At 40.8% G+C, this 24193-nt stretch overlaps 1 protein-coding gene across 1 annotated transcript; it reads left to right on the plus strand.

Moving 5' to 3' along the window:
• The first annotated feature begins 7160 nt into the window (after positions 1 to 7160).
• LOC105933259 (myosin heavy chain, fast skeletal muscle) lies at positions 7161 to 23663 on the plus strand. The gene is made up of 41 exons (XM_021321549.2): positions 7161 to 7229; positions 7337 to 7374; positions 7512 to 7722; positions 7836 to 7979; positions 8487 to 8643; positions 8735 to 8762; positions 8851 to 8962; positions 9050 to 9142; positions 9804 to 9867; positions 9948 to 10046; positions 10405 to 10508; positions 10667 to 10805; positions 11285 to 11403; positions 11487 to 11636; positions 11716 to 11886; positions 11966 to 12272; positions 12428 to 12501; positions 13044 to 13131; positions 13665 to 13782; positions 13866 to 13989; positions 14085 to 14221; positions 15895 to 16150; positions 16299 to 16541; positions 16617 to 16793; positions 16884 to 17029; positions 17308 to 17398; positions 17667 to 18056; positions 18160 to 18286; positions 18373 to 18491; positions 18594 to 18790; positions 18862 to 19045; positions 19126 to 19291; positions 19418 to 19542; positions 19635 to 19943; positions 20027 to 20230; positions 20757 to 20882; positions 21581 to 21751; positions 21851 to 21955; positions 23077 to 23172; positions 23321 to 23452; positions 23540 to 23663. The coding sequence occupies exons 3-41, from the start codon at positions 7519 to 7521 to the stop codon at positions 23558 to 23560; spliced, it is 5817 nt and encodes a 1938-aa protein (XP_021177224.2). The 5' UTR covers positions 7161 to 7229; positions 7337 to 7374; positions 7512 to 7518; the 3' UTR covers positions 23561 to 23663.
• The last annotated feature ends 530 nt before the right edge of the window (positions 23664 to 24193 follow it).

Consider the following 24193-nt stretch of genomic DNA (forward strand, 5'->3'; position numbering starts at 1 on the left):
GGTGAGTGCTGAGTAACATTCCAGTCTATTGAGTCGCTCCAAACAGCACTTTACAACAGCCTTTATTCAAAAGGCATCCTCACTGTCCAGCCTTGTAAGTACTTTTTAGTGTATTTTTTTTACAGGTTTGTTATGGATTAATGTTTGTAATCTGTATTTGTTATTTTAATTTTTGTAGTACTGGAAGCTTGAGATGCGAAGTTAAGAGTAGAAGAGGTGGAGATGTGTGTGAATTTTGATATTCTCCTAAAGCTGCATGTTGAAACTATTTGTATTTTAGTTAAAGAAGGTCAAATGATGGGTTTCAAAATCTTTTTAGTATCCACGTGTGTGGTTTTTATCCTTTATACAACTGCAAAGACTCACAGGCTCTGAAAGTCACAGTCCTCAGTACCTTTTGAACATATTTGTGTTTTTTATCTTTTTCATTTTTTGAAACCTTGTAAATCATGTCTTTTAATGCATGCTTTTGAAATTCTGTGCCTGAAATCTGGTTTTGAAGATTATCGAGTGGGACCTATGTCATGTTGATGAATGTCCAAGGGTGTTTGTTTTTGGCTAGATTCTGTTAAGATTATATCTGTGTTTTAAAATGTAGTCTCTAGTTACTTGCTTGTCTCGTTTAAGAGCCCGGGGAACAGGATATGAGGCGGTGAGAACTCTAATTTTAAAAGCTGATTGCTTTGTGAACTAGATGACATTAATCATGAACATATCGCTAAAACTATATTTAGTTTCTTGGGAAGTTCGCAAATAGACTTTTGTCACACAACAGACTTTGCATGCTACCTATGTTATTGCTAATTGTTTAATCTGTAGGAGCATTTTTCTCCACAACCACATTAGGTTGGTGTGCTGTCAGTCCCTGCTGGTGCTAACAACTGTCACATGCGTGAGTATTTAGACATGTTGACGGCTGGGGGTCACTGGCTTCTTATAAACACCAGAGGGAGCCTCAGGTTGCAGACGTGCAAACGTGCTGCTTGTTACCAGCATCTCTATCATCACGTTGTCGTCACCACCGTACTCATCATTAACAGCCTAAAGTATCAGCAACTGTTGCAATCACTAAAAAATGAATTCATCGTATATTGATAGTGTCTCTACTTTTTCAATTCCACAGGAAGTGCACCATGATGAAAAAAGGAACAACATGAAATGCCTGCAAAAATGACATCTTCAGTCAGGAGTTTACCGGGAAGTTAGAGGTGAAAAACATTTATTTGAATTAATTTAATAACAAAAATAACACTGTATTGTACAAAAAGTGTTGCTTAATAAATAAAAAAAATTACAAATGTTTTATTCATCCACGTTAACATTGATTGATTGATTGATTGATTGATTGATTGATTGATTGATTGATTGATTGATTGATTGAGGACTTTTGTCTATCATGATTTGTACCCTCTCTTTAAATCACCCACATGGGCGATCTCCCATGCTTTTGACTGTTCAGCTCAGTCAGGATTGCTATGAGATTTAGGTTTTTGATGAACATAAAGAAGTGTTAATGATGCCATGCACTCTAATAGGCCATACACATCCGCTGCATATAAAATAAACCCCTTTATTTTCCATCAAGAAACCCGCACCAGGTGTGTGGTTGGTGTATGACGCTCCAGATGTGCTTTGGGAACTTGCTCTATTCAGAAGCGAGTAAATGAAAACAGATCCACAACATCACACATCATCCAACTTACTTACTGGGCACAAGGTACTTTTCGACCATTTCAATTACAGTCTTGTACCATGACAGGTTAGCATCTGCACCACATGTTCCGTAATTAAAGTTCATTGCTGCTAAATACTCCAGAGTAGTGGTCTTTTAATGAAGCAGCGCTGACAGTTGTAAGGGAATGGGCAATTGGGAATGACAGCAACTCACAGAAGTGCAATTAGTAGATACTGAGACCCAGGGTGGATAGAGGTCACTGGTTCCCTGCAGAGTGAATAGCCACAAACCTCCAAACTTTATGTCACCTTCAGAATAGCTCCAGAACGGTGCAAAGAAAGCTACATGGAGCTGGTTTCCATGGTCGAGCAGCTGAATCCAAGCCTCACATTACCAAGTGCAATGCAAAATACCAGATGCAGTAGTCTAAAGATTGCTGCTTCAGTGGCTCTAGAGCAGGGCTAATCAATTAAATTGTTTAGGGGGCCACATTTACTGAAGGCCTAAAGGGACCTGACATCCAGCAATTAAAGTCATTACGTGATAAATAAAAAAGTACCATCAAATCATGCATGTAATAAACAGAACTCTAATGTGTAATTCAAAGAAATATGTCAAGTGTTCAAATTGCTTTCATCTTTTATGTAAAACGGAAAAAGAAATTAAAGAAAAGCGCATGGACCTCGTATCGTTTCAGCAAAAGTATGTGGCAGTTTTACCTATTTCTGTTCACACAGACAATTACAGAAAAGTATAATGCTGCTACTTCCATCTCAGTTACTAGCCTTAGATTAAAAGCTTGTGGACAGCAAAGTTGCAGCTAATACAACAAAACAGTATAGCTAATATGGTAAGCTCTAATATTTCTCTTTAAAACATTGTTACAGCAACAGTGCAGCGAACCAAAGGGCACTCCTGAGAGACACCTTGGTGTTGTTAGGCTCGGGTTTTCATGGGACTGTTATTTATTCACTATTCTTCAGTTTTACCTGTTTTCCCTTTTCTCTCTGTTTATTGGTGTCTGGGGTGCTAGAGACAGTTGTGCACCATGAGTTAAAGCTGCAGTGGGTAACTTTTGTATAATCTTTTACTAAAACTCTTACTGTGTCCTCACAGTATATAATTTGTGAAAAAAAACAAAGCCCATCTGGCTCCTCCCAGTGGTCCTACGGCCATTTGCAAAAAGACATTGTTCCCAGGCTCACATTTAGCAATGCCAATCACTTTTATGAATGCGCTGCTCACACCCCCTCACCACACTCCTGTTGCACTGCAAGCCTCTGGTGTTCACAGTCTTTCCAAATAGTGGGAGAGCACAACGTGAGCTATTTTGTGTCTGCTCCTGTGTCATCTCTGCATGTGGGGCCAGTGGGGCCTGGCCCCACCAGATGTCGCTGTGGATTATCACAATAAACATTTGTGTCTATATATATATATATATATATATATATATATATATATATATATATATATATATATATATATATATAGACACAAATGTTTATTGTGATAATATATATATATATATATATATATATATATATATATATATATATATATATATATATATATATATATATATATATATATATATATAGTCTGCCATGGTTAAGTCTGCCAGAAAACTGACAAGCTCAGTAGGCTAAATCCTCTTGAGGAGTCTTGATTTTGAGGCTGGCTCACCAATGTTTGTTTTAATAATGGACATCTGAAATTGCAGATGAAACACTCGTTCAATAGACAGCCGTGGGGCACAAATCATATGGCCCCTAGTTTGGATCGTCCAATAAAAATGCTGGAAGTGCACACGTTATGTTTACGTCTTGCGGATAGTGTGCAACCATCTAGTGTTGTTTTCCCTTGCCAGTTCAATGAAGGATCATTGCAAATCTTTTCTGTTCAATATATGAACATTATGAGTGAGCCTTTATTAGTAATTTTTATGTATAAAACATTTATTACATTTAGCTTATGTCAAATGGTTGGTTTATACTAACCTATCTGTTTAATTTAATTGATTAAAGTCAGGTTGTATGCTTCACAGAAAAATTAGTTGCTGTTAATAGGTGTTTGAGTTTTAGTGCCTCACTTAACTTATCATGCCAGAGAGGCCACTGGTCTGCTCCTTAACTTTTAAATCTCCGCCTGCACCATGCACGGCTCTCTGTGTCGCCCTCCCACGCCTGCCCGATCTTCAGTGACCTGGGTCTGACTTCTGCAGTAGGGTGACCAGACGTCCCCCATTTCCAGGGACAGTCCCCATTTTGTATTACCTGTCCCTGGCAAAAGCTGTCCCTGGAAATGTCCCCGATTTCAGTGTATCATGATGGATGTTTAGCGCAACAAGAGGTTTTTACCGAGTCCTGCCGCTGTCCCAACGTGGTAGAAGAGCTGAGCCGAACGTGACTTCCCCGCCCTGTCGGCGTTGTAGATCACTCAAAACAAAGCATCAGAGTCACGACTCCATCCCAAAAGGACCCATTTGGGACGAATTCGAGTGGAGACTGGGAGTCAGGCCTTCCCATCCAACATCGATGTCTGACCTCACAAATGTGCTTCTGGAAAAATTGTTTAAAACAATCTAATGAACACACATTTAAACCTTGTGAAAATCCTTTTTGCAGGAATTAAGGCTGTTGGTGGATGATTAATGGTTAGAAATTAAGTACCCACTTCTTATAAACAAGAAGCTTTGTCAATTGAGAACAAAGCCAAGGTTTATGTTTGCTTAGCTGCAAACATTTAGCCTTTAGTTTAGGGAGACCTGGAAGACTTTATATTTGACATTCCAGATTTTTCAGGCCAAAAATCAGTCAAACTTTATTTACTGAAAAGCCAATAAATGTCCTGGTTATTTGAAATGTCACGATATCAGGAATCCATCCATTCTTTGTCTATACTCACTTATCCTTGCTGAGTTGCGATGGGGGTATGGCGTCTATGTTAAGCAGTCATTGGGCGAGGAATACCCCCTTATGACAGGTTGCAAGTCCATCATGGAACAACACAGACACATACAGGACTTACAGGACTAACCATGCATGCACACACTGATGGTTCACATTACCTCACATGCATGTTTTCATTTTGTAGGAGTAATTTGGACTACCCAGAGACAACCCATGTACTCACAGGGAGAACATCCAAAGACATTGGCTGGGATTCAAACCCAGGACCTTCTGTCTCTGCAAGGCAACTATGGTAACAACCCGCATCAGAAATCATCCACTGCAACAACTGCAAACACGGCTGTAAGAGGAGGCTATGTTTAAAGGAAACATATGCAAAATCCACCTTTTTACCCCTTGAATACATTTTGTTGTGTACTAGGAGTCTCTAGTAGTGCAGAAAAGTTAAATTTAGTCTCTCTGCGTGCTGTGCAGATATGTTTATATTCTGTTTAGATAATTTTTTCAAGCCGTTCAGTTTTCCTTGTTTTCTGTTACGCTTGTTGAATAATTTCTTCACAGTATTTGCTGAGGATCTGCTTAACAAGGTCATGGACCTCCGGCTAACCAATGTTGTGAATCTGCCATTTTAATTTTTGTTCGCCACAATGTTGTAGTCCAGCTGAAGGATGCAAAAGCACAAGTGGATAAGTAACACTGTTTGGTTGTTGAGTGTATTAACCCACAAAATTCAATACACCATCCCCAGCATACTACAAAAATGGCTGAATGGAGTGGAGTGGACAGCATCAAAACTAATTTGCTCTTAGACGCACCTCAGAACAAGGGTAAAAGAGGGCCTGCGGGGCAACAATTATGAGGAATTCATTGCAGTTCCAGTTTATATAGACCATAACTAAAGGATTTAAATGTAAAAAGCATGCCATGTCCCCTTTAAATACTTAACTTACCTGAACTTTAATTTGCCTACAGTAAATGTTGCAGGTCATAAAGCCCACCCAGTTTTATCCTTCCTTCCCATCGTTGCTTACTATTTTAACTTTGGTTCAAGCAAAAGTGCATGCACAACAGAATGTGCCGATGACATGTTCTTAGAGATGTATTATTTAGCACACACTGGGGAATATTCACTCCTCGGGAATTTAAAAACACTATTTGCCTCGCAGAACTGTTGACAGCCTTGACCAGAGGTCAACAGGTGGTTATTTAGGTAAAGTAATTTACTTATCTCCATTCACAGACAAACTCGAATATAGGTGATTCTTAGCACAATCGTGTACAGTATACCACTCAGCTGAGAAATGTGTGTTGTAGAATTAAGCTTGCTACATTTATTTATTTATTTTTCGTGTACATCTTTGTATATTTACAATAAATCCCCCTCCTTATGATTTCACAACAGCACATTTATACTGTTAGCAGAACAACAGCAAACTGAATCTTTTCAACATTTGTAACTTCAGCAATAATATGGATCACTTAGTATGTAGTATGATGTAGTAGTAGTATGATTGCGCAATCAACCAATTTACTATGAGCACACAATTTTCTCTCCTTGTTTGGTGAAACATGAAAAAAACATAAATGCTGTACAAGCTTTGGACAGACAAGGCGTTACTAGTGAATTATTTTGTCTGATTTCAACAATTTCAAACAGTAAAATGGACCAAACATCAGTGTTGCAATGCAAAACATAATGATAGCTGTGTACCCCATAAGCATCAGAGCTCTGCTACAGAGAAACCAGCAACGAGCGAGTGTAGAAGTGTACTTACCAGGGTTCAGAACCGAGCTCAACTGAACCCAATGAGCTGATGACTAAGTCACAATAATTATACTCAAGAACATGGAGCTTCGCAGACAGGACATTCTTCTGATGTAACAGGATGCTGAAAACTATCTCGCATGTAATTAACAGCGGCGTTCAAAGCATTTGTCAGCCTTTGCAGCAGTAAGAGCTCGGGCATTTGTGTGCAAGAAGCTATATTTGTTTTACATCCTAATAAGACTGTAAAAGAAGGCCAAACATATCAAATGTTATTTTTTGTTGCAACCTAATCATACCTCAGGAGAACTGCTTTCTAACATGGCAGACCTTCTCCTTGTATAATGGAACATAATGGGTTCTTAAATTAGCCTTAAGTAAACTCTTCAGCCTGGGCTTGAGAGCTGCTTCAAATAGAGTCACTGCCAAATATTTGGTTGCTCGAATAATTCTTCAAGTGAAGATCAACCATATAGCATCTGTATACACCAAAAGTAAAGTTAATACCTTTTTATTCCTTTATATTTAAAAAAATACTCTGGTGTCTCTATCATGCAGGATATATGAATGCTTTCTTCCTAAAACACTGTGTAAAGTTCTCAGGACGCACACAATCTGTTTTAGCATCCAGTCTCAGTTGCTGCTTGGTTTTCTATGAAGATTTCTGACGCGGTGTTGCAGTAAATAATTGTTTTGGCATTACAAGGTATAGGGTAACACACTGGTGATGGAGAGATGGGGACATCTGAGACCATGAATCTGAAGAAGGATAAGTGACCCTAAAAGGAGGGTTGCTCCTCCGTAGTTGCCAGAGATTACAATATAAAAGAAGCACTCCCAGTCCACTCGGAGGTTCAGGACTGAAGGGCTTCCCGGAAAGGTGAGTCTTCCATCATACGTACGCAGCGTGTTGTGCTTCATTAATGAGACAATATTTTTATGTAAAAATTCTTTAATGGTTTCCTTCAAACTTTAAACCTTTCTTAGCATCCACACACCAAGTGCATCACTGAAAAACAAACAAGGTAAATTATAACTACATCTTTTGCCAGAACACCAAAAACAAAACAAAAAAGCTAAAGCTGTGCACTGTCTTGGTTTTTCAAGACATATATATTTCTTTTAAATGTACTTCTGTTTTTGGTGTACATATTTTTTACAGTGGAGCCATGAGTTCGGAACCGGACATGGAGTGTTTTGGCCCGGCGGCCATATACCTCCGAAAACCAGAAAGGGAGAGAATCGAGGCTCAGAACACTCCCTTTGATGCCAAAACAGCTTACTTTGTAACAGAGCCCACTGAGATGTATTTGAAGGGTAAACTGGTGAAGAAGGAGGGCGGCAAAGCCACGGTTGAAGTTCAGGGTGGGAAGGTAGGGGGACATCTAACGGCACATGATGGGACAAACATGAATCTGTCTGACGTTTCTTAGACACCCTACTTGGAGTTTACAAGTGGTGCACGTGTATCACTGTTTTGTTGCAGACCCTCACCGTGAAGGAGGATGAAATCTTTCCCATGAACCCGCCGAAGTTTGATAAAATTGAGGACATGGCCATGATGACCCACCTCAGTGAGCCCTCTGTGCTGTATAACCTCAAAGAGCGCTATGCAGCATGGATGATCTACGTAAGAGCATTTTATGAATTAAACATGACTCATAGGATATTTTACACCAACCTAAAGCTCACCTAGCAATGGGGACCACACTTTCTGATAGCAGCTGCAGACAACCGAAATTCAAGACTGATAGAGCATGCATGGTGGAGTGACAGAGCAAATCTGATCCTTTCGGATCAGATTTGACCTGATCTTCTGCAGGCCTGCTGGCATTCGCTTGAATATGTAGTCTCTAGCAGCGAGAGGCAAAAGAAGGTTCCAATGTAATTGACCGGTGATAGACCAGACTTGCTTATACCCATAACAGTTTATAACTTAAGCCCTCTTTGAGCTAAATGTATTAATTGTTCCTCTCATATAATTTCAAACAGACTTTAAGCAGCCATTTAACTACTATGATTTGTGACTTAGCTAATTTGGACAACTTTCCAGACCAGCTTAGAGATGTTAACGTGGAGATCCATTTAAATTTGTCCCATGGTTAAATTGTGTATGACGGATCACCGTCTTTTGCAGACCTACTCCGGGTTGTTCTGCGTCACTGTGAACCCCTACAAGTGGCTGCCAGTGTACGATGCAGTGGTTGTTGCAGGATACAGAGGGAAGAAGAGGATTGAGGCTCCACCCCACATCTTCTCCATCTCTGATAACGCCTATCAGTTCATGCTCCAAGGTGTCAAACTTTCTATGATCCGTACATAAACACAGTAGTCTCACCTCAAACATCCACCTCTAATCTTTGTGCATCATTTTCCATCTTACAGACAGAGAGAACCAGTCGATCCTGATTACGTAAGTGTCAAATATTTTAGCAAATTAGGATTTCCTGACATCAGCTGCGTCAGTATTTTTCTAATTAAACTGTATCTCTGCAAACCAGCGGAGAATCCGGTGCAGGAAAAACTGTGAACACCAAACGTGTCATCCAGTACTTTGCGACAATCGCAGTGGCCTCTGGAAAGAAAGCTGAACACGTTCCTGGGAAAATGCAGGTGAACAGGGAAGGTCTATATATGGGAGATACCCATGATGATGTGGACAGCAACATACAAACATGCATCTTGTGATTTAATTTAAAGGGTTCGCTGGAGGACCAGATCATTGCAGCAAACCCCCTGCTGGAAGCCTATGGCAATGCTAAGACAGTGAGGAATGACAACTCATCTCGCTTTGTAAGTTTTTAAAGTTATACCGGCTTAATGAGGGAGGATTTAAATGCTTTTGGCTTTTGCTATAAATACAGAGCATGATCCACATCAGAAATGTATCTAGTTTGAAGGGGTATGGTCACATACTAGGACTATAAAAACAAAAAACACATATTCATCTTCAAATAAAACAATAATTCCCAAGTCACCCTGATAATGTTTACTTGTCTCTTTTGTGCCTAAAAAGAAGGTTGTACCTCAGTAGACACAAACATAAACAGCTACTGTAAGAGCCAGTAGATCGTCCTGCAATGCCTAGCAGTAAAGTTAGGACTATTTAATGTGTTTCTTTTCACTTCTCCACTGGATGTTACTGACACGCTCGGCTCCACAGCTTCTCCTTGTTTAGTCATTGAGAGCATGCACAATATTGTACATCCGGTCACGCGGTCTTGTTATGGTACGTTTGCACAAATGCACTTTGTGTACTAAAGTGTAAAACAGAAATAAAAAAAAAAAAGAAATTAAACTGAAAGCCTTTGTATGCAACCAGACTAAGTTACTAGCTTAGAAATGAATAAAGTCATAGTACGTGGCTAGGCCCTGTTAATATAAGAATGTTTGCAAAAGAAGAGCATGAAAAATGACATACCATACCATGACTAACAACTCTTTCCTTCTGCAGGGTAAATTCATCAGAATCCATTTTGGAACATCTGGAAAGCTGGCTTCAGCTGATATTGAAACATGTATGTTTTTTAAATATAATATATACAAAGTTTTATGATGGGACAAAATGTAAAATAATCTTATGTGTGTGTGTTGTTAGATCTGCTGGAGAAGTCTCGTGTGACGTTCCAGCTGTCTGCTGAGAGAAGTTATCACATCTTCTACCAGCTCGCAACAGGCCACAAACCTGAGCTGATAGGTAAACATTGTAGCCTCCTAATGAACAAATTAAGTTTCAGTTTGATTCAGTTTTACTTCTATAGGGCCAATTCACATTACATGTCTTCTCAAGGCACTTTATGAAGTCAATTCTATCAAATCATACTGACAAACTAGTTGAAAAGTTTTTTTTTATCTAAGGGAAACCAGCAGATTGCTTCAAGTCTTTAACAAGCAGCATTCACTCCTTCTGAAAGAGCGTACAGCCACAGTGGATAGCCGCATTTTGTTGTTGACTTTTCAGCAATCCCTCATACAGAGCATGCATGAAGCGACTGTGAAGGTGTTGCTTTACTTGAGTTTGGGTACTAAATACTGGAAATATTTCTCTTTTTCAGAGGCTCTCCTCATCAGCACCAACCCTTATGACTTTCCCATGATCAGTCAGGGAGAAATCACTGTCAAGAGCATCAATGACGTTGAAGAATTCATCGCCACTGATGTGAGTAAAATGTGTTAAAATGTGTGCAAAGACTTTGTTTACTACTCAGATGTCGTCATCAGGTTGTTTCCAGGACCAACTCTATGAGTTTGGTAATTCATAGATTATGGTCTAGTAATAAATCCTTAAATCTGTATTTTTGTTTGTTCATTCCTCAGACTGCCATTGACATCCTGGGTTTCACAGCAGAAGAGAAAGTCAGCATTTACAAGCTGACCGGAGCGGTGATGCATCACGGAAATATGAAGTTTAAGCAGAAGCAGCGAGAGGAGCAGGCCGAGCCTGATGGCACTGAGGGTAACAAGCCTGAATTATAAAATATTCTGAATTTTAAAGAAGAGTTTTCATTCTACAACTAAGAATGATTGTAACAATAGGAACAAAATGACCCAAAATGAGCTGGAGGAGGTCACAGGGTAGGGGGATGTCTGGGTTTCTACACGGGACCCAGTCACAGATAATCAGGATACAGTAGATGGAAGGATGGATGGATTGGTAAGCTGTTTCCTTTGTAAACCTTTTGCCTAACTAAGAAACAAAAGCTGACAACTATGTTTTCGGGGGAAAAGGTGAAATAGACTGTGAGGCAAAACGGTAAATGCTCCATTTAAGCTTACCTTTGGTTTCTAAAGAAAACAGGGTTAAGAGATGCCTAACACCCCTACTTACTCTGGTAACCAGGATCCAGATTAAAAGCATTTGCCAGATGGATGTATTTTGTAATACCGCTGTCATTTGCCCTGTTACATATGTTCTTATATTTCTGTTTTCACCAGTGGCTGATAAAATCGCCTATCTCATGGGCCTGAACTCTGCTGACATGCTCAAAGCATTGTGCTACCCCAGGGTCAAGGTTGGAAATGAAATGGTGGTCAAAGGTCAAACTGTGCCTCAGGTAACTGAGTTTGTGAAATTAAACAGATTTGTTTAATGATTCTAAAAAATATATAACCAAAAAATGTTTTTTTCAATCTGTAGGTGCATAATGCAGTGAGTGCTCTCTGCAAGTCTGTCTATGAGAAGATGTTCTTGTGGATGGTCGTCAGAATCAACGAGATGTTGGACACCAAGCAGCCCAGGAACTTCTTCATCGGTGTCTTGGACATCGCTGGTTTTGAGATCTTTGATGTGAGTAATGTATGAATTAACTTTAGATTTGATGAACCAGCACACAGTGGAACATCTAACAGAGTCTGTCCTCCAACAGTTCAACAGCTTGGAACAGCTGTGCATCAACTTCACCAATGAGAAACTGCAACAGTTCTTCAACCATCACATGTTCGTCCTGGAGCAAGAAGAGTACAAGAAGGAGGGAATCGAGTGGGAGTTCATTGACTTCGGCATGGACTTGGCTGCGTGCATTGAGCTCATTGAGAAGGTAAGAACCTGAGAAGTGTGTACTATTTAATAGAAAACAAATGGGAGGCTTTGATCAACTATTGTGCTATCATTGACAGCCAATGGGCATCTTCTCCATCCTTGAAGAGGAGTGCATCGTTCCAAAGGCAACAGACATGACCTTCAAGAGCAAACTTTATGACCAACATCTGGGGAAAAGCGCCCCCTTCCAGAAACCCAAACCTGCCAAAGGCAAAGCTGAGGCTCATTTCTCTCTGGTGCACTACGCCGGCACTGTGGACTACAATGTCGTTGGCTGGCTGGATAAGAACAAGGACCCCCTGAATGACACCGTGGTCCAGCTATACCAGAAGTCTGCCGTGAAGCTGCTGGCTCACCTCTATGCATCCCACGCAGGAACAGATGGTACCATTTTTTTATTTGCAGCATTACGTGATGTGTCAGATGTTTAGGGATCAGTAATCATGGAAAAATATGCACAAATATATGCACAAAGAGTTTCTCTGCTCCCTTGTTAAATTACTATGACAAATTATTGCACTTCTGAATAATTTCTACAGACGCCAAAGGTGGGAAGAAGGGTGGAGGCAAGAAGAAGGGTGGCTCATTCCAAACTGTTTCAGCTCTCTTCAGGGTAAATTAGACTTTAATCGTTGGATGATTACATGACGCAGTGCATGCAACTAGCAGATGAGTTGTTTGTACTTAATCCTAACGCAAGCCTTCCCCCAAGCTACATGAAAGTGCATCAGCAGTTTATATATAACTTTGATATATGATCTCATCGGTCCTCAAAGAAGGATACCTGTTTGATGTGGAACAAACAAAAGTAGACCTATCTTCCTGCAGTTAAATAAGCACAACACTTTTTATCTTATCATTTCTGAATTATATATATTTTTTTGTTTTTGTTTATGTTGTTGTAAAAAATTGCCAGATGCCAAACAGAAAGAGCAAAGGTTTGCCTGATGCTGATGTAGCAAAGAGAGAGATTTAAAATCAAATTAGGGGTTTTGCAGGTTGTTTTGCGCCTGTCTCCCCTTCCCCGTTGTGTAATGAACTTTATTTTTCCTGTATGGGCTATATTTATGAGAAAGTTCTTAAAAGCAGTAACCAGTGTTGTGAGGCGTTGATGCCCAGTTTGGAAGAATTTTAAAATGTTTTATCCTTCTATAGGAAAACCTCGGCAAGCTGATGACTAACTTGAGGAGCACTCACCCACATTTTGTGCGCTGTCTTATTCCTAATGAATCCAAAACCCCAGGTCAGTCTCCACAACAACTGCACAAGTCTTGTATAAAAAAATTTGAAAAGTGCATGTATGATTTCATTTATACCACCATTTTGAGTGCATTTGTTGTTTTCTGCCAGAAAACAACTCATTTTGTATCCATAATAATAGCATTTATTGTATATTTCTTGTTGTAGTTATATTGTTTTGTTAAATTATGGGTCTTAATAATGATAGAAAGGGACAATTTCCACATATATTTTATTCATAAAGTATATGATTTTCTAAAGATTTTAATTGAAAAGCCCAACACATTGCTTTGCCTTCAAATTAATTAGTGGCTAGACGTCCAATGTTTGTAACAAAAATGTGTTCTGCCAGATGAAACAAAAACGAACGAAGAAACTTTAGATAATCTCTTTTTCCACTGATTGTGCCTCTGGTTCTGTTTGAGCCAGTTTAATCTCTGAGCTTCTTGTCAAACCAACAAAATCTATGAGCATTTTTATGATGACAGAAGACATGCATTATTATTATTCAGTTTTGTTAATTAATTGACATTTCAGGTCTGATGGAGAACTTCCTGGTCATCCACCAGCTGAGGTGTAACGGTGTGCTGGAGGGGATCAGGATCTGCAGGAAAGGTTTCCCCAGCAGGATCCTGTATGGTGACTTCAAGCAGAGGTGCAGTAGCCGTTTCTGTACTCACTGATTTATCTTAATTCCCTCAGGTACGTCTGTGATCGGATTTATGTGACCTCTTGCAGGTACAAAGTACTGAACGCTAGTGTCATTCCTGAAGGCCAATTCATTGACAACAAGAAGGCCTCTGAGAAACTCCTGGGATCCATCAATGTTGACCACACTCAGTATAAGTTTGGCCACACTAAGGTAAATTGGCAGATTTAAGATAAACGTTATGAAGTTGCTCAAATAATGAAACCGAATAAAACGTTGATCCAGTGCTGTTGTGTTTTTCCCTTCAGGTATTCTTTAAGGCTGGACTGCTGGGTACTCTGGAAGAGATGAGGGACGAGAAACTGGTTGAACTGGTCACCATAACCCAGGCTCTCTGCAGAGGTTATGTGATGAGGCGAGAATTTGTAAAGATGATGGAAAGAAGGTACGTTTGCCTGAGCTGGAAAGAGATACACTAAGTTTTTTTTCATTTCAATACTTTCTTTGATGGAAGGCTTTACCATGTTTAGATGACTTCAGAAAGCCCCAGTTTTATTTATGGGCATTTAAACTAGATTTCTTGTTCATGAAGTTTTTTGAGGTTAGGGCTCTGGTCATTAGGCGACTGCCATGCAAATGCAAGAGCAGTGCCTATGACTATGCACCTAATAAGGATTTTCACCGTTAATACAGCCCGAACCGTAGGGTCTACCCCCACAAAGTATATATCAAAACGTGCGTTTTGATGCCGTGAAGTGTGCTATTTGTACTTTACACCATTTCAAGTTACCATGGCAACATAAATAGTGAAAAACCATGCCAAAAAGTCCCATACAATATTTCCAGCAAAAACCCATAGCTTGTCCTGTTCCACTATCCGTTACGAAATAAACGCAGAACAAATTACGTCTCTAGCATTTGCGGTTCCGAAGAAAAGAAGTGCTGCTTGCCGCCATCTCTCACCCAATGCTCTTCAATGGCCATGTATACACTTATTTGCCGCCAAATGCAAGTCCATATATGGTTGGGGTTTGGTCCACTGGTTAAGTTGTGGGACTGGTACTCCAGAAGTTGCAGGATCAAAACTTGGTGTGGCAGGTTAAATATATTATATTTACACCCCTATAGTATACATGTCAAAAAGTGCCTCTTCATCCAATCAGGTGCTCTTTTTGTATAAGCTGCCATTTTGAGTTACCATGGCGACATAATAAACAAGAACCATGCAAAATCATATTATCTCCCTTTTTGAGGCACTTCCCAGCACAGGATTTGGACCAATTTAACAGAGTACCATCACCCGGTGATACTGAACACAACTATGTTAGCAGCTAACGGTTAGCATGTTTCTGAGCTACCGGCTCTTCCTAGAGCTACCGTAAGTAGCTCTAGGAAGGTCCTACCAAACTCTGCTTGACAGAGTCAGTACTTCCTTTAGAGAGAAAGCTCCACAACAAATCTGGGCCATGTCGGATAAAGACTGTCTATTTTATGAGGTGTCAAACGTTCATATTTCACCCCTTTTTGCCTCTGCTACACGCTGCAGAAATGCTCCAAAGACACTAAAATCACACATTATACTCAGTCCCCCCACATGATAAAGATAATGATGAGTAACACAGGGCTGCAGCTGTCCGTGAGTCTCCATGGCAACGCTGCTACCAAGAGGCTCCTAGGAGGTCAGGGACATGCTCCATTGACTTAACATGGCACCTTTGGACGGCCGCTGCGGGGGCTGTGAAGACTTTGGGAACCTGAAATTTGCAGTGTTACTTCCTGTTAGTATTTTTGACGGTACGGTACGCACCATGAGGCAGTCGCCTTGCTAAATTTCTTCAGAAATTTTCTAGTTTTTTTTCCTGTTGCTCAATTGCTGCTGATATTGAACGTGCTTCATAAACAGCATGCATTTGCTTTGACTTCGCATAGAGACTGTAAGTGACGATCAACAATGTGAGTTCTGCAGATCGTGAATAGTTTTTTGATTTAAATTTTTTAAAGATTTAAAGTTGCAGCTTTTAATCGGAGCACCGACCTCCGACAGAGAGAGCAGTGAAGAGGTTTGCGTGCGTTTGACAAAACTGAGCACAAGACTATGTCTCTGCTTTGTCCTCCAAGGGAATCCATTTTCACCATCCAGTACAACATCCGCTCATTCATGAATGTCAAAACCTGGCCGTGGATGAAGTTGTACTTCAAGATCAAGCCTCTGCTGAAGAGCGCAGAGACGGAGAAGGAGATGGCCCAGATGAAAGAGGACTTTGCCAAGACCAAAGAGGAGCTGGCGAAGGCTCTGGCTAAAAAGAAGGAGCTGGAGGAGAAGATGGTTTCTCTCCTTCAGGAGAAGAACGACCTGCAGCTACAAGTTCAGTCGGTATGTACAAGACCAAAACGTTGCCAAAACTAATAATATTTTACTCAAACTTACAAAAAAAGCACCTTTTGAATCTCATTGTACATTTTATACAACGGCAACAATGGTGTTCTAATCTATTTCATATTTGCGGTCAATTTAAATATAGGAGGGTGAAACCCTGGCTGATGCAGAGGAAAGGTGTGAGGGGCTCATCAAAGCAAAAATCCAGCTTGAGGCCAAAGTCAAAGAGGCATCCGAGAGACTTGAGGATGAGGAGGAGATCAACGCTGAGCTGACAGCGAAGAAGAGGAAACTGGAAGACGAGTGCTCCGAGTTGAAGAAGGACATCGATGACTTGGAGCTGACTCTGGCCAAAGTGGAAAAGGAGAAACATGCCACTGAAAACAAGGTTTGAGCGTAACAATCACATTCTAGTTTTAAATAGAATTGGTGCAACACTGTAAGAATTTATTTGTCAATGCAGGTTAAAAACCTGGTTGAGGAAATGGCCTCTCAGGATGAGACCATTGCTAAACTGACAAAGGAGAAAAAAGCCCTCCAAGAGTCCCATCAGCAGATCCTTGACGATCTGCAGGCAGAGGAAGACAAAGTCAACACTCTGACTAAATCCAAGGCAAAGCTGGAGCAGCAAGTGGACGATGTAAATAGCAGTGTTTGTTGCAGTCAGTAACAGCCATTGTTTTAAAAATACATGTCATCAAATGTACTTAGGATTTTCTCATTGCACCAGCTTGAAGGTTCCTTGGAGCAGGAAAAGAAGCTCCGGATGGATCTTGAGCGTGCAAAAAGAAAGCTTGAAGGAGATCTGAAGTTGGCCCAAGAAACCATAATGGATCTGGAGAATGACAAGCAGCAGTCTGATGAGAAGATAAAGAAGTGGGTACAAGAAAATGACAAGAAACTCCCAAAACAAATTTACATTCTCTAAGTTTTTTTTTTATCAAAAGACTGCATATGTTACATGACATGAATATTGTAATTGGGGGTAGGTTCTTATAAGTTATTGAACTTCTACCTACTCCTTTTGAGCACTACTAAATCTTATTTGTATTTTTGCTCAAAGAAATTGAAAAAAAAAAAGTTGAAAGTAAGCACAAGATACCTAGAGTTCCTGCATGACTTAGCTAACATTTATTTTGTTTTTCCTTTGAAAGGAGAGACTTTGAAATAAGCCAGCTACTCAGCAGGATAGAAGATGAACAAACAATTGAAGTTCAACTTAATAAGAAAATCAAGGAACTACAGGTAAGATGTCAACAGTTTGAGGGCCTTTGTATGTGGTAATCCGTTGCTATTGCTTTTAGTATGAAGTGTGTTTGCATTGTGTTTTCTTTGAAAATTAACAGATGTATATAACAAAACTGTTGCCATTCAAGCAACATTTAAAAATGAGAAAAATATGTGGTCTAAATTCTACAACATCATACATTTTATATATTGACGTGCTTGTAAGAAAGGTTCCTCACCCTCCATTTTGACAACTGAAGGCTCCATCTCTATTTTTGCATCATAGGCACGTATTGAGGAGCTGGAAGAAGAGATTGAGGCTGAGAGAGCTGCTCGGGCCAAGGTAGAGAAGCAGAGAAGCGACCTCTCCAGAGAACTTGAGGAGATCAGCGAGAGGCTCGAGGAAGCCGGCGGAGCGACGTCTGTTCAGATCGAGATGAACAAGAAGCGCGAGGCTGAGTTTCAGAAGCTGCGTCGCGACCTGGAAGAGGCCACCCTGCAGCACGAGGCCACGGCTGCAGCTCTCCGTAAGAAGCAGGCCGACAGCGTGGCGGAGCTGGGAGAGCAGATCGATAACCTCCAGAGGGTCAAGCAGAAGCTGGAGAAAGAGAAAAGCGAATACAAGATGGAGATCGATGACCTCTCCAGCAACATGGAGTCCACAGCCAAAGCGAAGGTGAAATTTATCGATACTTCTTCTGGAGAAATAACAACTGAAGAGCAATAAAGTCCAAACGACTGTGTTGTACGTGACCTTGATTGTTGGGCATGTTCTCCAGGTTAACATGGAGAAAATGTGCCGCTCTTTAGAGGATCAACTGAGTGAGCTGAAGACCAAGAACGATGAGCACGTTCGTCAGCTGAATGATGTTAATTCTCACAAAGCTAGACTGGTCTCTGAAAACGGTGAGTGACGCCTACTTAGAGTAAAATCTTAACTAACCTCATTATAAGGACATTCAAATGATGTTTAAGGATTTACTTCTGTCCAGGTGAAATCAGTCGTCAGCTAGAGGAAAAGGAGTCTCTTGTTTCTCAGCTTACCAGAGGAAAGCAGGCCTTCATCCATCAAATTGATGAGTTAAAAAGACATCTGGAGGAAGAAGTTAAGGTACTGAGGCACCCTGTTTTTGGTAAAGAAAAATCTTTCATGTGTTACCGATAAGAAACATTGCATTTGGCTTTTCTTTGTTTTGCATTTTGACCCATTTAGGCCAAGAACGCACTGGCTCACGCTGTTCAGTCGGCTCGTCACGACTGTGATCTGCTCAGAGAGCAGTATGAGGAGGAGCAGGAGGCCAAGGGTGAGCTGCAGCGCGCCATGTCCAAGGCTAACAGCGAGGTGGCTCAGTGGAGAACCAAGTATGAGACCGACGCCATTCAGCGCACTGAAGAGCTGGAAGAGGCCAAGTGAGTCTAACTCTTGTTAAGGATTTGTAATTGAGAACATTTCCAGGTTTCACATCAAATGTCTTTTGCAGGAAAAAGCTCGCCCAGCGTCTTCAGGATGCTGAAGAGTCCATCGAGGCCGTGAACGCCAAATGCGCCTCTCTGGAAAAGACCAAACAGAGGCTGCAGGGGGAGGTGGAGGACCTGATGATCGACGTGGAGAGAGCCAACGCTCTGGCTGCTACCCTGGACAAGAAGCAGAGGAACTTTGACAAGGTTTGACATTCTGGTAGTTCAGAGATTTAGCTGATGAACCTGTGCGAGCAGATGATGCTTACGAGTTTGTTTTATTCCAGGTCCTTGCAGAGTGGAAGCAGAAGTATGAGGAGAGCCAGGCGGAGCTGGAAGGAGCTCAGAAGGAGGCTCGTGCTTTGAGCACCGAGATGTTTAAAATGAAGAACTCCTATGAGGAAGCTCTGGACCACCTGGAGACCATGAAGAGGGAGAACAAGAACCTGCAGCGTAAGACAAAAACCCTCCACCCGTCTGGCACCAAAGACCCACAAAACCACAATTATACCACCGACTTTGTCAATATTTGATAGATTTGATAAATCTATAATTCTGGGGTGTCTAATCTCTCAACAGAGGAAATAAGTGACTTGACTGAAAATCTTAGTGAAACAGGCAAGACAATTCATGAACTTGAGAAGAGCAAGAAAGTTGCAGAGAATGAGAGAGCAGAAATCCAAACAGCCCTGGAGGAGGCTGAGGTAATCAAGATAACACGTCTGCAAAAAAAAAAAAAAAAAAATACTCTTCAAAGGAGGAACTTATCGATTGAATAAGTTACCTTTCTGTGCAGGCCACCCTGGAGCACGAGGAGTCCAAGATCCTCCGTGTCCAGCTGGAGCTCACCCAGGTCAAGAGTGAAATCGACAGGAAGCTTGCGGAAAAGGATGAGGAGATCGAGCAGATCAAGAGGAACAGCCAGAGGGTGATCGAGTCCATGCAGAGTACGCTGGATGCTGAGATCAGGAGCAGGAACGATGCCCTGAGAATCAAGAAGAAGATGGAGGGAGACCTCAATGAGATGGAGATCCAGCTGAGCCACGCCAACCGGCAGGCGGCTGAAGCCCAGAAACAGCTGAGGAATGTGCAGGGACAGCTCAAGGTGCTGCAGTTAGCTCAAAATTAAAGCTCCTTTGTCATTTTAATACAAACAGCTGTATTGATAACATGTTTGTGTTTTGTAAGGATGCACAACTGCACCTTGACGAGGCTCTCCGAGCGCAGGAGGACATGAAAGAGCAGGTTGCGATGGTGGAGCGCAGGAACACGCTGATGGCCGCTGAGATCGAGGAGCTCAGAGCTGCTCTGGAGCAGACGGAGAGAAGCCGTAAAGTGGCCGAGCAGGAGCTGGTGGACGCCAGCGAGCGCGTATCGCTGCTGCACTCCCAGGTATACATCTAAAAAAACGTAAAAAACATAACCACTGAATCAACGTCTATAATTAATTTTGTAACAGCAAATTTAATTGCCATTTCATTACAGGACTTTGTGAACTGTAAACAAATATCAGTCAGACTCTTGCTTCTTGAAGCGCAGGATTGAAAGTCTTGGTGCAATATTGGATTCCTCTGAGCACATGTCTTATCTACTATTCTCACGACACATGCTGCTGCAGCTAGTTGTCTTCGTTCAGACGCTTTGAATCTTCTAGTTGTTCCAAGCACCAGATTTAAGATCAAGGGGGATCAAGCCTTTCAGTCTGCCTTTACAGCGACGTTTGGTTGACTCTGTAGAACATTTTAAAAAGTTGCATCTTCTTGTTTAAACAGGATTTCTGCTGAATGTTTATTGTTATTGTGTAATTTTGGTAGTTATTTGACTGTGTTTTTTCCGAGCAGCACTTTGTGATGTTTCTATCTGTGAAATGGGAGCTAAAAAAAAAACGATTTGCATACTTACATTTGTGTTTCCTCAGAATACCAGCCTCATCAACACCAAGAAGAAGCTCGAGGCCGACTTTGTTCAGATCCAAGGTGAGGTGGAGGACGCCATTCAGGAGGCGAGGAATGCCGAAGAGAAGGCCAAGAAGGCCATCACGGATGTGAGTTCTCTAGTTTTACATTTCTGAAGGGATCAGTAATGGATTTTATCCTAAAGAATACCAGTGAGCTGTGTTTATTGATACCTAATGGCAAGGTTACCGCAACCAAGGTCTCAGAAAAAGTGGGAGCCCAACTAAAAACATCAAGGGTTCACTTTAAATACATTTAGAAATGATTCATGCTAAATACAGATGAGCGTGTCATTCTTTGCTGATTTTTTTTTTTTTTATGAAAGCAAGGTCTCCTTGTTTTTGCCAAGAAAATAGCAAACACTGTATTTATTCTTTGAATCTCTCAATCTCAGTTCTAAACTTGTGATTAAAGGTTTTATAGAACAAATCTGATACATGACAAAACCCTCAGGGGGCCATGGATTAGCAATGCACAGTAAAATCTATGGCATGGCTACATCAAATGAATTACAATGTGGTTTAGTTGAAAAGAAGGTGAGAGACAGAAGTCAGTTTATGCAAACAGTTACGCTACTCCATTAGTTCCATTAAATTGAAAAAAAAAAACCAGCAACTTTATAGCAATGTGTCTTCATGGATCTTGTTTTCCCTCCGTGACTTGAAAAGGCTGCATGCTGTTTCGCCCTCATAGCTAAACCCAATGGATCTAGTGAATCTGCGCCTCTGTCTAAAAATCTGGGGTGCGTTTCTTCGATCCTCATCATTTGCAATGTGCACATCTGCAGGCTGCCATGATGGCGGAGGAGCTGAAGAAGGAGCAGGACACCAGCTCTCATTTGGAGAGGATGAAGAAGAACCTGGAGATCACGGTGAAGGACCTGCAACACCGTCTGGAGGAGGCCGAGAATCTGGCTCTGAAAGGTGGCAAGAAGCAGCTCCAGAAGCTGGAGGCCAGAGTACGTTTAATATGCAATACTGAGGTTTTAATTATGTCTGCATAGAGGATTTTCTCTGCGAGACCTCCACGTAACATCTGACTGATATTTTCTGGGAAGGTTCGGGAGCTGGAGGGCGAGGTTGAGGCCGAGCAGAGACGTGGAGCTGAAGCCATCAAAGGCGTCCGCAAGTATGAACGCAGGGTGAAGGAGCTCACCTATCAGGTACCATAAAACTATTTCTGCTTCTTTGACAGGACAAGAAATGTTGTTGAACAGGCAAAAAACAGAACTGGGTCATACATTTTGTTTTATTTATTAGGAAGATGCGGCTCTTATTTTTTCCCCCACCTGCTAAACAGATGTAGAACACGCTTAAAACCCCTAGGGGGCAAGAGTCACAATCATATGTCTTTGGCTCCTAGAGTGCTTAAAGAGGTCACAACCAGAAGTAAACCCCCTGATGCCATCCATACAGATATGCAGTTGGGTGCTGAATTGATTTTAACTTTAAGTAAAGTTGAATCAAAACGATTCAGGGTTTCTCTGTAGCATAAGACAACTTCAAGTTCTATCTGGAAGTCTGCATAAGTAGAAAATAATATGGTAAATTTCAGATACTATTGTTTATTGTATTTTCTGCACTCAAAACAAATTAATTTAAGTGTTTTTTTTTATTGATCTCAGTATAAATACTAGCCTTTATATTCAATTTACCATCACAACTTGACTTCAGCATTTAGGACATCACCAGACATGAATAACCAGCATTTTTCTGAGGCTATTAAATCCACATCCCTTCAATACTCCACAGAGGGCCATTTTTACTTTTTTTTTTTATTCTCTAGACCACTTTAAATAAATCAGGGTTTTAAATTCCAGCTATGGTCCTTAAAGTGAGCATGATCTAACTTTGTTCTGCCAAACAAAGAGTGGAAAGATGAGGCCCTAATCTGGGGTTGCTTTTCAATTTGTGCAATATGATGATGATAAAACCTGCGTATGATGATAAAACCTGTATGAATGTATCCCAGTATTACCAAAAAAGGCATGAAAAAAATTAAATTATACAGTGGAAAAGCATGGAATTATGTTCCTGCTGCACAGAATGATCTGCTTTAGATGACCTCTGGCATTAAATGTATTTGATTTTGTCAGCTCTTTTACAATTTCTTTACTTCTGCACGTTTTGCACATGTTGCTCTTCTCCATGGTCTTTGACATTTTATGTAATGTCATAAGAGGAACCAAGGATTGATTGAGCTTTGAAGCAGTTTTAGACTATTTTTATTTAAAGAAAAGAAGCAGTGATTAAGCAAACAGACTATGCTGTGCACTGCCCCCAGGCTGAGGAGGACAAGAAGAACATCGCCCGTCTTCAGGACCTGGTGGACAAGCTGCAGCTCAAAGTGAAATCCTACAAGCGTCAATCTGAAGACGCTGTGAGTGTGAAGTATTTGATGCATGCGAAATAAATAGGTGTTGCACTAGCAACACCCTAATTTAGGATGTGTTAACGCCAGACTTCTGACAGCATGACTAAAAATTATCCGGAGAGACATTTTTAGAGTTTGACTTTCTGCTTTCCAGGAGGAGCAGGCCAACTCTCACCTGTCAAGGTACAGGAAGGTTCAGCATGAGCTGGAGGAGGCCCAGGAGCGCGCCGACATCGCCGAGTCTCAAGTCAACAAGCTGCGGGCCAAGAGCCGCGAAATGAGCAGGGTATGATCATCTTTAGCGTCATCTCATCTTTGTTTTGATCCTAATTATAGAGCTCTAATTCTTTACTGTTTCTTGTGTTGATTTAAGGGAAGAGATGCTGAAGAATGAACATTCAACGGGTCGATACACAGCTCAAGAAATCATAAAATATGATGTTTTTGTCTGACGTGTCAATTGTGAAACAAGAAATAAACGAGCAAGCAATGATGTATTTTTGTGGTGTTTTTTTTTCTTTGTATTTGAAACTAATATAAATCTTCTAAGTCTTAAGTCCCTTTATCTGTGATCAAAACCGTCTCATTTGAATTATCAGGGTATTCAACTTGAAATTACAAATAAAGAGAGCTTCTATGTGCTTTTATATAAAAAAACAAACAAAACAAAATACTAATTTGAAACAGATTGAGAAATACAATTGTTTGACCTCATTAAACATTGCTTAGCAATATTTATTCACAGCCATAGATCAGAGGAACACAGATGTTATATTAAATAGATCCTAAATGTATGTGTAAATATAGGATAAACACATTCATCTCACAAAGGAACCTGGCGGTCAAGCCTCACCTGTTATCACATAAAAAACAACCTTGAGCTTACAATAACTGCAAATCTCCACCTTGTGGTGATAATTTCACAGATGGTCTAAGTAACCTTACAGCTTTTTCTTGCGCTTCAAAGCATATGTTGCACCCTGTGAGGTTGCTGGCATAAAAATAGACCCATTAGACGTCCAAGATT

The sequence above is a fragment of the Fundulus heteroclitus genome, chromosome 20 (assembly GCF_011125445.2).
Source record: "Fundulus heteroclitus isolate FHET01 chromosome 20, MU-UCD_Fhet_4.1, whole genome shotgun sequence".
Taxonomy (NCBI): Eukaryota; Metazoa; Chordata; class Actinopteri; order Cyprinodontiformes; family Fundulidae; genus Fundulus; species Fundulus heteroclitus.